Raw genomic sequence first — 15,933 nt, 5'->3', positions numbered from 1 at the left:
TTTCGCTTACTGAGGTTGACGCTACAAAAGATGAAACAGATGCTCTACTCAAATAAACATTGTTTCGGAAGTTGTCATGATCAACATTTTCGGTGGAACAGATGTTACAACCATTGTGAAACAAGGTGAAGTAAACTTAGAAAAGACGTGCCTTCTTATCTCATTGCAGCAGACGACCTCACTCTTCCTTCCGAGGCTTTGATTTCGCAGGCCTTGGAGGTTTTATTACGTAACTCAGTAGGATCAATGCTACGGGAAGAAAGGTTCCGATGAAATGCACGCTTCCATACGAGGCCAGTGTTTCACGAAGGCTTAATACCTGTACCATGTGAGACGGGTGCATGAGAAAATTTAAAGCATCAGAGGGTGGTATGTGTTCATGTACATGCGTGTGTCGTGGTCATGGTATGTTTGGATGACGTGCTCATATGCAGGCGTGTCTTAATCGCATGTGTTCATGTACATGTGTGTGTCTAAAACGGCATGTGTATGTGCGAGAGACAGCGAGAGCAAGGACTAACAATGAAACCAACACAGGAGTAGTTCAGAACCAAGACAGTGTAAGCAAAGTTGATGAACACCAATATCTTCTTGACAACATCCATAGTTGGAGGCACAGCTTGCTGCCATCGGTAAATCACTGCTTGCGGAACAGGTAGAAAATGATATAGATTAATTATCTTAAAAAAAGGAATAATTAGTATATGCTTGCTTATTAAAGCACAGATAGCAATTTAATGAAACAAAGAAATAATTAGTGAATTAGAAGCGGAAAGACTAATACCTCTTGATCCAGCGATCATCAACGCTGACTGAACAAAGAATATGATGTACCCAGGATAGAGGCCCTGCAGTTCAGAAAATAACCAATATGATACAGAAAATTCAAGTTTGAACCGTGCGAAAAATCAAACATATTCCGGAGATAAGAGAGCATAAGGCTATGAAACAAAAGTAAACCGACTAGTTAATGTAAGAGAAACTTAATGGGTCCGAGCACAAATTTTTGGAACTTGGCTTGACAACACTGCATGGTGGATGATCAGAAATTATGACGTTAACATTGCAAGTACATGAAACTATAAGGTCTGCATAATGAACTACCCTTCCACCCAAAATAAATATCATTTCACTTTAGCAATTTGAACACAAATGGGCACCAAACATTGGCACAACTAACGTACAATATAGACTGCCATATTTTTTTTGTTGAAGACATTGCCATCAATCATTAGAATGGTATAACTCCTAGGTGTTCTAGAAAACTATAAAAAGCATGTAATAACACAAGAATCATAATTACGTTTAAAATAACACATCACGGAAATCTATTCAGAGCCAAAAGTGGTGGCATGAAACACAAAACTGGAGGGCATGTTGTCACCCCATCCCCCCCTCCCAAAAACAAATTCTACTCCACCCAGCCACCTATTTTTCACCTAGTGTTTGTTAAAGGCACAAAACTTAAACACAAGATTTTAACGTAAAATGCACTAAACCATGTAGGTTATATAAACATTGAATTTCCCACACAATTTATTACATTGCAAAACTAAGCATTAAAAAGTGTACTCAATACTCTACTAGAGGAAGAGTAAATCATCCTTCCGGTGCCCTAAAACAATCAGTCCCAGCATCCTTATTAGGGAACAGAACACTACAAAGTAACAAAGTCCACACATAAGTTACACGAGGAAACTGTTTATCTGACGTTTTGAAGAGAACTGTCAACCGGTTAATCATCTGGTAGTAGTTGACCGCTTTTCCTTATTTTTTATTTTTCTTATTTTTTAAATTATAAAAATGGACAGCTAAATCCACTCCGTAGAATGAATGCATTTGCAGCAGAGCTATTGTTTGAAGAAACAAAATCTAAAATGGACACAAAATCAGCAAATGACAAAAATACACATTCAGGATGAGGGTAAGACAGTTTATACTCACATGCCAAACAGCACTGACGGTCTGTGTAGCCAGCAACTGGAAGAAACCAGGCTTCTTGCCAGGTTTAACAAGCCTATCATAAACATCTACAGAAGGATAATATATTAGTTAATCAAACAAAATATGCGCTTTCTTGATCACAGCTAAAAGTAGAAAATATCTCAGCAATGAAATGCAACAGGAAGAAAACTGAAGGGACCAGATACCAAACTATATGATCAATTATTCATATAGTTCTTTGCATATAGAAAGCATAAAACAGAATCCAACTCAGTCCTAACTAGGATTCATAGTTTGGATATGCAAAAATAGTTTCCTAGGAAAATGTTGGGATTGTATGTTACTGACAAAAAAGAAAACTTAGGAAGCAAAAGAAATGCTCACAATGGCGAAGCCAGGTGCTGACTTGTATGTTCCAAACAAGTGGTAACTGAACTGAACTCTTTGCAAACTCAACGCCTATAATATCAACATTTTTTGCACGATCCCATCGAGGTTTTGGTGGTGAGGACTCTGTCCAGCCACTGAAACCGAGACCAGAAAGAATGATAGAAGCCTCTGATATTGACCAAATGAAATAATATTTCCACCTTGCTGTGAATCCAGACATATACTGGTAGCCCAGTCGTTTCCAAAACCCCCATTCTTGGTATATGGGCTCAGTAAATCTTGACAAAGGAAATTTGGGTACCAAATATAAATACAAGGCCATACAGAATGCAGCTTGGAGAAGAGCTCGAATTGTTGCTCCATAGGGTGATGGAGACGGTCCTTTCTCTGATTGGCTCCATATCTGAAAATGATAATTAATAAAAGCCAAAGTATGAGAAAAAATCAATTCAAGAAAACAGAACTGAGAAGAAGGTTAGACACTTGGTACATAATAAGCATACCCCTTTTCCTTCGGTCCAGTCAAGATAATCCTTTATTTCATAAACTGGACCAGCAAAGTGACTACCACAGCAGAGGCAGTAGCCAAAGTACTCAATCAAGGAGGGTAACTTAATCAACCGGTTTTTCTTCTGAGACTCACGCAGACCATCCTCTTTCAAAACCCCATCATTGTAATTGATTGCACACGAGATGACTTTCAGTGTTAACACCATTAAGGCCCCTAAGTATGAGAAGGAACTTCAAACTTAGCTAACGCGCATAAAAAGTAAAAGTGCATAGACAGATATGGCTATTCAAAATGTCAACTATATACATTTTTAGTCGTGTTGAGAATTCATTAGAAGAGTCCATGAATTCTAGTCAAAAATAAAAAAGAAACGGAAGTCATCAATGACCAAAATTAGAACTCGCCATTTTCTTACAGGAGAATGACACTCGTTGCAACCTGGTAAAGAGCAGAAAATTAAGGAAGAAACGCAAGCTGGCTAGAAAGGCTGATATTGTGCTTACCAGTTGCATCAATTCCTCCTTCCTTCCATGCGTCCCCACTCATGTAAAATACATGGCTACACAGAGAGACACATGTTTACACATGATCAAGAATTATCAAATAAGACCTTTAATAAATCCCTAGATACATAAATATTAAAATTATCGCATATAGATAGTGTTATCACTTCAATACTGTTTAGGATTATCGAAACAATGTTAGCATCAACAAAGAGCACAAAGATCCCTATACCATTCACATACTGTTAATGGTGTCATCAAAATTTCTTGCCAACATCATAAGTGATTGAAAGTTGAAACATTAAAAATGCATTTTTAAAGTTCAAAGACATAATTTTGGGACAAATCAAATCTGTAAAACTTAGAATGTAAAGCTCTTCACTGATTGCGCATAAAGAATCAGAATTTTTATGAAATTAACAGTTTAACACATGCGGAGTTAGAAACTTTCACCTCACCTAAATTATTATAAAAGTTTCGAACTCTTCCACCTCCCCCTAATAATAATAATACAATTTTTTCATTTAAAAAAAAAAAAAAAAAGGTTACAACCAAAAATAACACGAATTAATTGGAATTCATGACAGTTACACATGCATTGTCAAATTCAATCATCCATGATTAAAAAACAAAAAAAAATTAATAACACTACAAATAATAAAATAACCATACCAATCAACCAACATGAACTATCCAAAAACAATCTTTGAAAAATCAATAAAACCCGAATAAATTACAAAATCAGCGACACAAAATAATACCATCCACCAAATTATTCTCACTAAACTCGATTACCAAACTCACAAATAAGGAATCAAATTCTTCAAAATTACGAATCGGAATCAAATATCAGTCTTCGTGTTTTGGAAACGTACCAGCCGATGAGGTAGCCGAAGCCCAGTACGAAGGTAATGATTCCGCAATGGTTTCGGGCGAAGGCCATGGAAGCATAGCCGAGGAGCATTGGGACTAAGAAATGGAGATTGGAGGAGAATCCGAAGGAGAGGTAAGAGAGGAGAGCGCCGGAAGCGGCGGCGTAGAGGTGCTTGGCGGGTGCACTGGGGACGAGTCGCCAGATAAAACTGACGGGGATGGTGGCGACGAAGCAGAGGAGGAAACGGAGCACCGAGACCGAGACGCCGATCCCAGCGGCCATGGATTCCATCTCCAGGGCCATGGCTTGTAGTATCAATCTGCAAATCGAATTGAGAAACCTGTCCTGATTTTTATTTACGGAGAATTAGAAGGAGAACAAAATCGATTTCTGAGTTTGGGCCTGCCGAATGAAATGACCGATATGCCCCTCGGCGGACTTTTTACTGTTTGCGTGGGAGTCAGTGTCTCACACGATTTGGATTTGGTGATGAAAACTGCGAGGGAGAACGCTGGTTGGTTGTCTGTTGGAGCTGAAATGACGATAGTGTCCTTGTACGGTGTTCTTGAAGTCATCGATAGCATTTATCCACGGCTGGCATATTCTCGTTGAACGGATTTCGAGTCTCTCTATATTATCGGTGCATTTATACGCGTTACACTCATAACCCTTAAATTAATGTAATAGATTTTGAGTCCCAACATAATATATGTGCATTTTATATGCATCTAATAAATCGGTGCACTTTTTTCTCATTTGACAAATCAAAAGGGTTTCAGATGGAAAAATCCCAATCTGTCTTTCACTTCTCTTACAGTTTTTTTGGCAATATGTTCAAGTTAAAATGCCTCTGGTTTGTTTCTCTGAAATCAGCAGGAAAATTTAAGGGGAATAAATCTTGTTGAAGTCATCGAAAGCATTTATCAATGTCTGGCATATTCTTATTGAATGGATTTCTAGAGAATTAAGTTTCTTTTGACCCTAAAGACCACTTAACTTACATGACTCGCAGACCGAATAACTAATAAACTAACTACGTCATTTGGTTGAATGCTAGGCGTGCCAACTCGTCGGTCGAGCTCGTTCGGGGAGTAAATGAATGTTGTTGCGTTGTTGGGCGTGCTGATGACTTCTAATCTTGCAATTGCGGCTGAGAAAGGAACACGTGTCGGCCTTTGGGTTCTAGATCTTGAAGATGAGGCTGCTAGTTACTATAAAGTTCAATAAATATTCGACTTTCAGTGTGCCGAATGATGTAACTTGGTAACACCCCAACTCGCCGAAAGGCTAATGGGACGACCTCTTCCAACAAGGACTCAAATATTCATTGTTGACCGAGACTTGGATAGATAACCAGTCGGTCTCGAAGTAGTGTTGTTTATCCAAACAAAAGGTGTTCTCAGCCGCCTGATTCTATGGCTCCAGTGTTATATATCCAAATGGAAAATGTCACTGATTGCCTTCACAGTGCTGTTTATCCAAACTGAAGATGTGTTGGCGATAAAAACAATAAAATAAAATTCTCAAGAGGTTTAAGAGGTTTCGCGTAGAGTGCGAGTTTGCACAGGGCAAATTCGTGTGTTGAGTTGAAGGGGTTTTGAATGATGCACTTTTTTTCTTTCTATTTATAGTAATAATTTCTCATATGACTGAAGTAGAATCCGACTCGAATTATAATTCCTCGAACTCTCCTTCATCCATTCTGATTGGGCCTCGATCTATCCTAACATATTTAGGACTCTAAACTCGGCCTCATTATCTTCCAGATTCAATCCCCAATTCTCAATAAATAATCCTTGATTCTCGAGGCATTATCGACATCTAAAGACTCCTTATTGTATAAGGACTCAGCCAACTATGAAACTAACTTTTCCAAGGGACTTCTCCTTTGGGCCGAGCTCATAATTTATCTCAGCCCAAAACTATTAATTTGAGTCCAAATAGTTTCGTACCGACAAAATTGTCCTATCTGAGCTCATTAGTTTACACCTATCTATCTGAATGATCGATCTCAATTCGAGAGGAAGAACTAGTAATAGACATAAAACCATCCATTCTGGTTCTATATTTGTTCGAATAAAATGCTTAGCCAATTCCATGTGCCTAACCAAAAATTTCCTTCTTCTTCCAACTTTTCGATCTTCCCATTCATTAACCTTGGGGCCCTTTTCCCCTAATTCTTTCCATTTTGGAAAAAAAAAAAAACAGAAGAATGAAAAAGATTAAGTGGAAAAAATAGCAAGACGGGACGGGAGAAAGATGAAGAGAGAGTGAGAGCAAATACAAATGATAAATTTTTTTTTTTAACAAAGGGTATTATCTACAATAAGGCTATCTCCAATGGATCAGGCCATAGGGTTCTAGGCTCTTTTATAGCCTGAAATGAAGAAAAACCCATCTCCAATGAAGGTCTAGGCCAAAGGAAAAAGAGGACCCACTAGGCCAAATTCCAACCCATGGTCATCGGGCTGGGCAATTGAAGTTAGCCAGCTAGCCCAAAATGTTGGGCAAGCAATCAGCAACTCATATGCTGGCTAACATCAGCTAGCAGTTATATTTGATTTTTTCTTTTTCTTTTTCCTAAGACGAAATTTAAAAAAAAAAAAAATCTAATTTTTTTCCTATAAGTATAAAAGTCACTTCTACATCATTTCTCACATATTTTTCGTTATTCCATATTATTTTACCTCATTTTATTTCTATTCTTCACATTCTTTAAACTCCTATCCGAAAATTTTATTTTTTTAATTTTTTTTAAGCAATACAAACATAGTATTCCAAAAAATTATTAAGATTACATAAATATAAGAAATATGGAGAGTTACTTATTTATAAATATAGTAGTTTAATTCAATTAATCAATAAAGTTAAAGAACAAACTTAAAAATAATAAATTATTGAGGGGCTAAAAAATAGCGTTCGGTTGGAGATGGTATATAAATATGCCATGGCAGTGTTCATTAAAAAATAATTTCTTGTAGGGTTATAATCTGGACGAGGGCTAAATATAGCCCTTTTGGTTGAAGATGGCCTAAGGGGTAGACATGGCATTTTCAACCCAATCCGTTAACCTGACCAGTTAAAATTAGTTTTCAGGTGAGTGATAAACGGGTTGGGTGGTTAACGGGTCAACCCGTTAATCACCCGTTAAATAACAGATCATTTTGCATGAACCCATGAAACCCGTTAACATCCGTTAGTGAGGACTTTTGTGTAAATTCAACAGTCCTAAGCCCAAATGGGTGGCCCTGTGCGGATCGAATGGCTGCAATCAGCTGGACGCGAAAAGAGACACCTCTCAGATTCAATCCCTCGCGCTCACCTTTGCTGCGCCGCAATTCTCAACTCAGCTTTTGACATCCCACAATGTCCGCAAGTCTTCGAAATCCCGAACACCCACTCCGCCAGCAAGGGTGAAATTTGCAGAGGGAGAAGAGGAATTGCCAAAGGTTGTTTTGTCCAGCGCCGGCTTAATTGCATTTTTTGCATTCGTCCAAGCTTATCCAAATTAATTGTTGTATGTTGATTTTGTTCCTTAATCAAAGTTTTGTTTTTGTTTGAGCTTAGTTGCATTTTTTTTTTATTTGTTTGTTTGTTAACTTGGTAAAAGAAAAAATTGTTAACAGTTGAAACGGGTGATCCGTTAGTTTAACAGGTTGAGTTCGGATGACCCGTTAGCTTAACGGGTTAGGTTTGGATGATCCGTTAAATTAACGGGTCGGATTGAACCCGACCCAAACCCAATAAACCCAACCCATTTACAGGTCTACTAAGGAGAAAGGGATGGCCTTAACTTCATAATGGGGTAGCAATAATGTGGTTCAAATTTACTTTTGGCGAGAATCGAACCTAAGACCTCGCACATACAAGTTGAGAGGAATACCACTAGACCGTAGCACTAAGTGGCTACACATGATAAAATTATTAAACAAAAGCAAAAAATATCACTGAGGAAAGGGAGAGTTTTACTTATGTTGACGTGGATGGAATGAAATTCATTACATTAATGTAGGTGTTATGATTTCAAAGATAATACTCTTACCACATGGAATTCACATGTGTTGTGGGTCCTACCTATATTAAAAAAATAATTGTACAAATATGTGGTAAGTTAACATTCATTACTCGATGATTTTTTTTATTTTGTCAAATTACTTGATGATTTTTACTTATACTTATTTCTAGGCATGGTAGACTAGCGTCTAGACAAGTTTAGACGCTGATTCTTATTTTTCAAACACCTAGAAATTAATTGACGTAACTAAATTACTAAATAATTTGAATACATAAATGTTTTGGTTAGAATGTCTTCCGGACTTTGTTTAGGATATGTTTTTTTTATGTATTTAGGATGTCTTTTTCTTTACTAGTTTTTTCCTTTGTAATTTTACGCGAACAAGGTTTTTCCAGAGGAGAGAGGATCCTCGCCAAATCCTTTTTGTGAGTATTCCAAGAATCCTCTAATCACATCCATTCATCGTACATCGTGCGATCAATTTTTGTCAGGTACTGTTTATATTTAATTTTAAATAAAAAAATTTACAACAATTTATGATTGTACAATGTACGATGAACGGATGTGATTGAAGGATCCCGAAGATTCTCAATAAAAAAATCCGGCAAGGATCCTCCTGGTTTCCAGAGACCCATCTTATCTATATGTCCAAGTTGTACACTATGTTTAATTTATCAATGACAAGTTGTTTCTTGATAAAAAAAGAAACAAAAATAATTACAAAACATGCTAATGTGTTGGTAAACATCTATTACACATTACTTTTATGGTACATATCCTAAATGGTGGAATATACTTCCTTGCATGTTGCACTAAACAACGATTACAATGTTATTTATATAGTATATTCGTTGATTATAGGATATAATGAATGGTGTTATATTTATAGTATCAAAATGGGTTTTTTTTTTTTTTTTTTTTTTTCTGTTTTTTTTTTTTTTTTTTTTTTTTTGGAACGATCGATCAGAAATAATATTTCTAATTTGCATTCCAAAATTTTAAAATTGAATTTATTAGAACGTAAATTTCGGTATATTCGAAAATCACAGAATCGAAGTAATTTTAAAAATTTTGGAACATAAACAAAAGCTATTTGACGTTTTTAGATTAATACTAGAACAATTCCAACTTGTAGTAGCTTCACTGTCTTCATAGGAGTTTTCAAGTCTCTAATCAGAAACTGTGTAGCTAGCTCATCATGGGCATCCAACAAGATTTCAAACTTTTGAGACCAAGAAGCATAGTTTGTCACATCAAAGTATGAAGGTGCATTGCAGGAACCAACAACTCTATCACGTTTCATGGTAAGATTCACCTAATACCAACAAGTTTCCAGTGATAATATGTATGATAAGAGCTGACTCTCTGATGCCAATTGTAAGTAGTATCAAGCAGAATCGCTTTAATAATATGTAATAATGGACAACATAGTAACCATTTCTACCCAAAACCACCCCAAAATAACTCAAATACACAAGACAAATGAACTCTACATTATGATATACATCCAAGATTAAAAAAATCATTTAACTAAATATTTCCAACGACAGTTAAGGTTCAAAGAGGTGTTAGCCACACACAAGGATTGTACCTGGAAAATTCTTAACTGGTAAAAAATCGAGAAGACTCTAGGGGTCTCCATCCACTGGTAGAAAACAAGTTCATACAGAGAATCACACGCACAAAAACTCAAATTCCAAGTTATACTAAAAGAGCGGCTTGTACATCTGTGCAATTTGGAATTTTTCAAGAGAATCTAAGATTGATCTTCAGAATGGAGGCAACTTTAGCTCGAGCTCTTCACTTGTGGCACCAATGATATGAATAAGACTAAGATGAGATGCAAAATGTGAATCTAGCAACAAGCAAATCTCCTCAATCGAACATCAACAGATTGAGATGATTTGATATGGATCTTTACTAATGTTACGGTTAGCACTAGCTAGGAATTGACATTAGGTTAACGTTATGGTCAGCACATAGAACCTTGACAAGCTCAAGATAAACAACCCGGTTGCAGTCCTCAGCTAAAACGCAGAGCCGTGCAGCGTGCTTCTTGATAAGGAGGATGATTCTCTCCCCTCCTAATGTCTCTTTCCTTCTCTCCCCTTTTACTTTGACGGTTACGGTTAAATCACGTCAACAATATTAATCTTTTTATAGAGACAATAAGACAAAAAATAATATGTGAGAGAAGGGAAGAGAAGAGGATAGGAGTAGAAGGAGAGAGAATCCTACTCCTCTCGATAACCGTTGCACAAGAAGATGTTGATGAACAAAGGAACAATTGCAAGTGCATATGTTGCGCAGAAACATAAACGCATTAAGGAAACCTACAAGTGTATTCCGGTGTAAATATTTTGGGCCTAATTGGATTAATACTTACCGTAGTAATAAGATAGTTAGAAGATAGTTCATGTGAGAAAAAAACTAGGATTTAAACCTACGAGATAAAGCCTGTTAGAATTTATGTCCAAACTTGAAAATTCTATCAATTTTTTATTAATTATTAGCACTTGAGCCGCACATATTAGGCTAAAACGGAAATCTCCATACACATATTAAACTAAAACGGACCTCTCCGTTAATTGTTAACATGTGAAGTTGGCTCACATGCTAATAATTAACAGAAAGTTAACAAAATTTTCAATTTTAGACATAGATCCTAATAGACTTTACCACAGGGGTTTATATCCTAGTTTTTTTTACCACATGACTATATTCCAACTACTCTATCACCACGAAGACTACTAACCAATTAAGCCAATATTTTGATTACAAAATCCCATATGAAGCAGAACAGAAGCCCTTAACTTGGAAGACAGACAGACTTACAAAATCTTAATCCACTGTCACTAATTAAATTAATCAAACCAAGAGATATGAATTTACAGATTTCTTTGCTTAAATACACAGGACACATTCACTATCTAATTTCGCTTTCTTCTGAACACGACCTGACCTGACCTACCTCTATAATACAGCGCTTCCTACGCGATAAAAAGCTTACGCGCAAACTAAAACTGCTTTAGCCTTTCTTTAAATTCGCTAGGGTATATCAGTACAGAGTCTAAACAGAGACCGCCTTTGGTGTGGGTGCAATCAATCTGGGTCATACAGAGTTTAATCTTCGTTGATGCATTCGGCTTCTCCACAACAAAGTCCCCAACATGGTAGTAATTCCATTTTCCAGGTTCGGTTAAAAAGCATTGAGACGAGGCATAGTGACCTTCTGAAGTCCAAAGCTGGAACCTCACAGGTTTTATGTCCCAACCGTGGACATGCTCCATGTTGCAAACTCGGCGACCAAACCTCTTCTGTGAAGACCGTCCCAGCTGCAACCTGAAGAATAGGCTGTATGTCCCGACAGGAAACGGGAACTCAACCTCCCCATCAACTTCAAACCACCATATTTGCTGAAGATATGCAACTGAGCAAAATCTGTGTTGAAGCAAAGAAAAATTACGAATTAATTCCACAAATACTTGTAGTTCAAAGGTAAATAGGCAAAGCATCTTATTCCAGTGAGGCAACCTCAATCTGAAAACCAGACCGGGAGGACATGCAGTTCCAAAGACTCAAGAACCAGGGGACTTGGGGGCATCAGAGCCACAACAGAAGTAAGCAATCCACAACCCCTCGGTTTATTTCACATGAACACATTAAGATGCATTGTATTAGTCATGAGCCCAAATGAGAACCAGCGTAAGAATAACCATAAAAATACACACCAACCTCATATTCTATATGCTTTGGGTTTCATTTTGTAATCGCATTTAGAAACATTTTGTAGGACAGAATCAACTTGTAGGAAGGCAACCATAAATGCAACAGTAGAAACAAATTCATAAAATGGCTTGATAGCAATTCAAATACACTCAAATCCAGGAATAATCTCAAATTTTTCTCAATACTGGGAACTTTTAATTTTTTGAAGAGTTTCAGCTGCTTTAAATAAGCTGAAAACGAGCCATTTCAATATCAGATGCTTCAATTTTTGACAAGCTTAAATAACATCAACTACACGAAGGAACTACGTACTACAAAAACTTTGTAGTCTAAAGAGACCGGGCACATCGTCCTCAATTAAGATATTAGCCCATTCTCATTATTTTCAGTAACCAAATAAACTTACATATTTATAGACTCCTCCCTCCTATCCTTTCAAGAGCAGAAGGGAAATACTTCTATATGCAGATAATGAGATAACAGATTATGTTTACCCAAACAGTTAACATCGATCATTAGAATGATTGCGATCATATTGAAAAAGGTGATCACCTCGAAAAAACGAGATTGCCACAAATTCTTTTTTATTTTTGGCATGCTTGACCTGAAAAACTTCAAAGGTCATTAACAAACCACATACAATCACAGCCTCAAACTTCCATACCCCAGAATCATGCATTAAAATCACAATATTATTCAGAAAAGCCATAAAGTACCATCAATCCGTAACATACAAATTTTCACATTTCTCCAAAATCCAATTACTAAAAAAATGTCATTGTTCATACCTAGATTCTTCAGTTGGAATATGATTCCAATATCTTCGATCATCAATGCCGGTAATTGCTAATCCCTTCGACGAAATTGACAGGCAAACCGATCCTGTACTTTTATCCAGCCAAACTGTCTGCACCCACAACACAAAATCTATCAAACACCGCACCAAATGCAAAAACAAAAGGATAAACCAAGAAACAAATTAATAAATTTAAAAGATGAAAAATAATAATTCTTACGGAAAGTCAATTAGTTGAGTTTCTAATCCCGGAACATGAAAATATCTAAACTTTCAATAATAAATTTTCATCTTTCAATACGATTTCTGCTAAGCAAAAACCGAAAACGAAATTTGAATTTATGAGAAAACATAGAAACTAATCAAAACCCACACCACAAGGATACAATTCAATTCAAAGGCTCTAACTTTCCCAATTTTCCCACGCCTTCTCGGCAAACAGAAAATAAGAAACAAAACCATGAAAACGAAACGAAACGAAAGATGACCCACCTTGGTACCATCATCGAAAGAATTAGGCTGACAAAGCCTCGTAAAAACATCTCTCTTACCCAGATTTTCCAATCCATCGCCGAACACTTTACCCACAATAGTTTGATAATTCGACGGCATTTTCGATTCCCAAATGAAATCAGCCCAAGAAGCGCCGCGAAACGCCCGATTCAGATTCGCCAATTTGCAAATCTCCGGCGGGTCCAAATACCTCAGAATCAGCGCCGCGCAGCTCTCCGGGAGATCGCCGAGACCGAGTTTCGATGGCAAAGATAGGACTGCAACTGGGTTTTCCGATTTGGAGACAGAGGAGAAACTGGCACCCATAGTCAAACAGAACACAGCAATTCTAGAGAGACAAAGCTTGAAGAATTGAGGAGAGAGAAGTGGGTATGGTGGGAGTGGACATGGGGGATTTATTGGTGGCAAAAAGTATGAAACTTGGTGATGATTTGTAGAGGGGAGGGGCCGCGTACAATACAAGCTGTGGGAGGATTGTGTTTGGCTGTTTGTTTCCCGAGAGAAAAGGAGAGAGAATTGCGCTGTCTGATGTATGAGAAAATATGAGGAGAGGGAGAGAGAGAGCATCATCTTGTCGTTGTTTTACTTCTTTATTGTTATTTTTTCTTAGCTGTGGACTGGCGGTTGGTTCGCACAGTAAACCGTTTCTGGTTTTGGAATTTATCCTTTTGGATTTGGTTTCTCGAACAGAATCCGTGAACCATATCTGTTCTTCGTACATCATACAGTTAGTTTTTATCAAATATTATTTATGTTTAATTTTAAATAAAAATATTTAAAATAATTTCTGACTGCATGATATACGATAAACGGATAAGATTTATGAATCCTTAGAATCTTTACAAAAAGAATCCGACAAGAATCCAGATGCTTGGTTTCTGACTTTGTTTTCTGGATAATGGATTTGTTTTCTTTCTTTAATGGGAGAAATTTTTAGGAGTGCCACATGGTGTTCCCTCACTCATAAAAATTTGATTTTATTTATTTATTTATTTATTTATTTATTCAAATTTTTATGAGTGAGGGAACACCATGTGTCCATGGTGTTCCCGGCACTCCTAAAAATTTCTCCTTTAATGGGGGTGATTAAGCTTGACAACTTTCAAGTTCACCATCGGTTAATGAGACTAGGTTAATGAGACTAGCCTTAAAACCCACCTCATCTCAACAACTTACTTTGGAATTTTTCTTGGGTTTAGAATTATAATGGTAAGTTGATCAAATACCAGAGTCTACCAGAATGGTTTTATATTTTTTTATACATGCCATTTCTTGCAGTCCTTGGCAAGTTGGCATTAAAAAATGACTCGACAGCTAGGCAACTAATCAACAAATATAAAAGCTCTCGATCGAGATCGAGTGTTTGTCGACAAAAACATAAAATGCTACGTAGCTCTTCTTTCTTTCAATTGGAAATCCACTATATAACACCAAATTGGGAGTCGTATGTTCCACACTCATACTATTTAACGAAAAAGCCATCATTCCTACAACTAGTATTTTTTTTTTATAAGAAAGAGGGCCAATTGGTTGTTTTGCTACAACAATCCACTTTTTTAGGAGTTGAAAAAACTCACATGGGTATTTCAGTCTTTTCTTGTCCACCATCGTGTAATTCATACAGCATTAGGAATCGACTCAAGATATGTCATGTTAATTACGAAGTTCAATTTCAAATTTGGCTTTCAATGTGCCGAATGTAGTAACTTGTAACACCTCACTTCGCTGAGAAGGCTAATGAGATGATCTCTGCCAATAAGGATTCGAAAATCCTTCTCGATCAAGACTGGGATAGATAACCAGTTAGCCTCGACGCAGTGCTGTTTATCCAAACTCAAGGTGCTCCGCGGTCGGCTGATTCTACGACAACAATGCTGTTTATCCAAACTGAAGATGTTCGCCGGTTACCTTCATAGTGCTGTTTATCCAAACTGAAGGTGTGTTGGCGAAGAAAGAAAATAAAAAAAATCTCAAGGTGTTTGAGAGGTTTGCACAGGGCAGTTGTGTGTTGAATTCGAGGTCCCTTTTGTCATTGCCACTGCCTCTATTTATAGATTTTGTAATTCTCAATCACTCAAATAAAGTATTCCAGTGCCATTCTAACTCTCAGCATCAGGATATTGTGATAAATAACCTTTTTGATAATATCCCTCAAAGTCAAGATTCCTAGGGTTGATGTTGTGTGCTCCCTTCATCTTTGCAGAACACCAATCTAATCCAAAGATTGGTTATAATATTTAAATGTCGTGGATCTCGGTCATCCAAATTCCATGTACCAATGACATTCCAATTTGCATCATTATCTTGACTTCAACATTATCCCAAAACCATGCATCTTGACTATCCAAACCTCATCTTAATGCACCATAACCGTGCTGCTCAATCTGATAATAGGAGTCCCAAGTCCAATTGAATTGTACTGCTTGCTCGGAAACTTACTTTTCATCTTATTATCCCGTATAAGAAAATATCAAGATAATTTGTTAAACGATAATTATTATGATAAAAATCATAATATTATCTTTCAATAATAACAAAATTATCTTCACTTTTCATCTGACGGTTGAGAGCTATGCTCACTCAATAGCCTTGATTGCATGGGCTGATTGTGTAAATTTGGGTCCAAACAACATGATGGATTCGTATGTTAGAATTAGT

General features: G+C 36.9%; 2 protein-coding genes across 2 annotated transcripts; both read right to left on the bottom strand.

Annotated features, from left to right (window-relative positions):
- Positions 1-29: 29 nt before the first annotated feature.
- On the bottom strand, positions 30-5,037 carry LOC137722934 (lysophospholipid acyltransferase 1). The gene is made up of 8 exons (XM_068462064.2): positions 4,224-5,037; positions 3,349-3,404; positions 2,838-3,058; positions 2,329-2,737; positions 1,945-2,030; positions 785-848; positions 522-640; positions 30-319 (listed from the first exon to the last, which is right to left on the bottom strand). The coding sequence occupies exons 1-8, from the start codon at positions 4,523-4,525 to the stop codon at positions 179-181; spliced, it is 1,398 nt and encodes a 465-aa protein (XP_068318165.1). The 5' UTR covers positions 4,526-5,037; the 3' UTR covers positions 30-178.
- A 6,031-nt stretch (positions 5,038-11,068) lies between these two features.
- LOC137722811 (F-box protein PP2-A12) lies at positions 11,069-13,905 on the bottom strand. The gene is made up of 3 exons (XM_068461906.2): positions 13,255-13,905; positions 12,755-12,873; positions 11,069-11,678 (listed from the first exon to the last, which is right to left on the bottom strand). The coding sequence occupies exons 1-3, from the start codon at positions 13,843-13,845 to the stop codon at positions 11,255-11,257; spliced, it is 1,134 nt and encodes a 377-aa protein (XP_068318007.2). The 5' UTR covers positions 13,846-13,905; the 3' UTR covers positions 11,069-11,254.
- Positions 13,906-15,933: the final 2,028 nt, after the last annotated feature.

This window comes from Pyrus communis, chromosome 4 (genome assembly GCF_041283825.1).
Source record: "Pyrus communis isolate YQ-2024b chromosome 4, ASM4128382v1, whole genome shotgun sequence".
Classification (NCBI taxonomy): Eukaryota; Viridiplantae; Streptophyta; class Magnoliopsida; order Rosales; family Rosaceae; genus Pyrus; species Pyrus communis.
The sequence above is the reverse complement of the archived record's forward strand: the minus strand, read 5'-3'. Positions and strand labels throughout refer to the sequence as shown.

Coding starts and splice junctions, on each gene's coding strand:
- LOC137722934 (XM_068462064.2), bottom strand. CDS start 4,525: ATGGCCCTGGAGATGGAATCCATGGCCGCTGGGATCGGCGTCTCGGTC. Junction 3,059..3,348: donor AGGAGGAATTGATGCAACTG/GTAAGCACAATA, acceptor TCTCATACTTAG/GGGCCTTAATGGTGTTAACA. Junction 320..521: donor ACTCCTGTGTTGGTTTCATT/GTTAGTCCTTGC, acceptor CACATGGTACAG/GTATTAAGCCTTCGTGAAAC.
- LOC137722811 (XM_068461906.2), bottom strand. CDS start 13,845: ATGATGCTCTCTCTCTCCCTCTCCTCATATTTTCTCATACATCAGACA. Junction 12,874..13,254: donor CTTTCGATGATGGTACCAAG/GTGGGTCATCTT, acceptor TTGTGGGTGCAG/ACAGTTTGGCTGGATAAAAG. Junction 11,679..12,754: donor ATTCCAACTGAAGAATCTAG/GTATGAACAATG, acceptor GCTTCAACACAG/ATTTTGCTCAGTTGCATATC.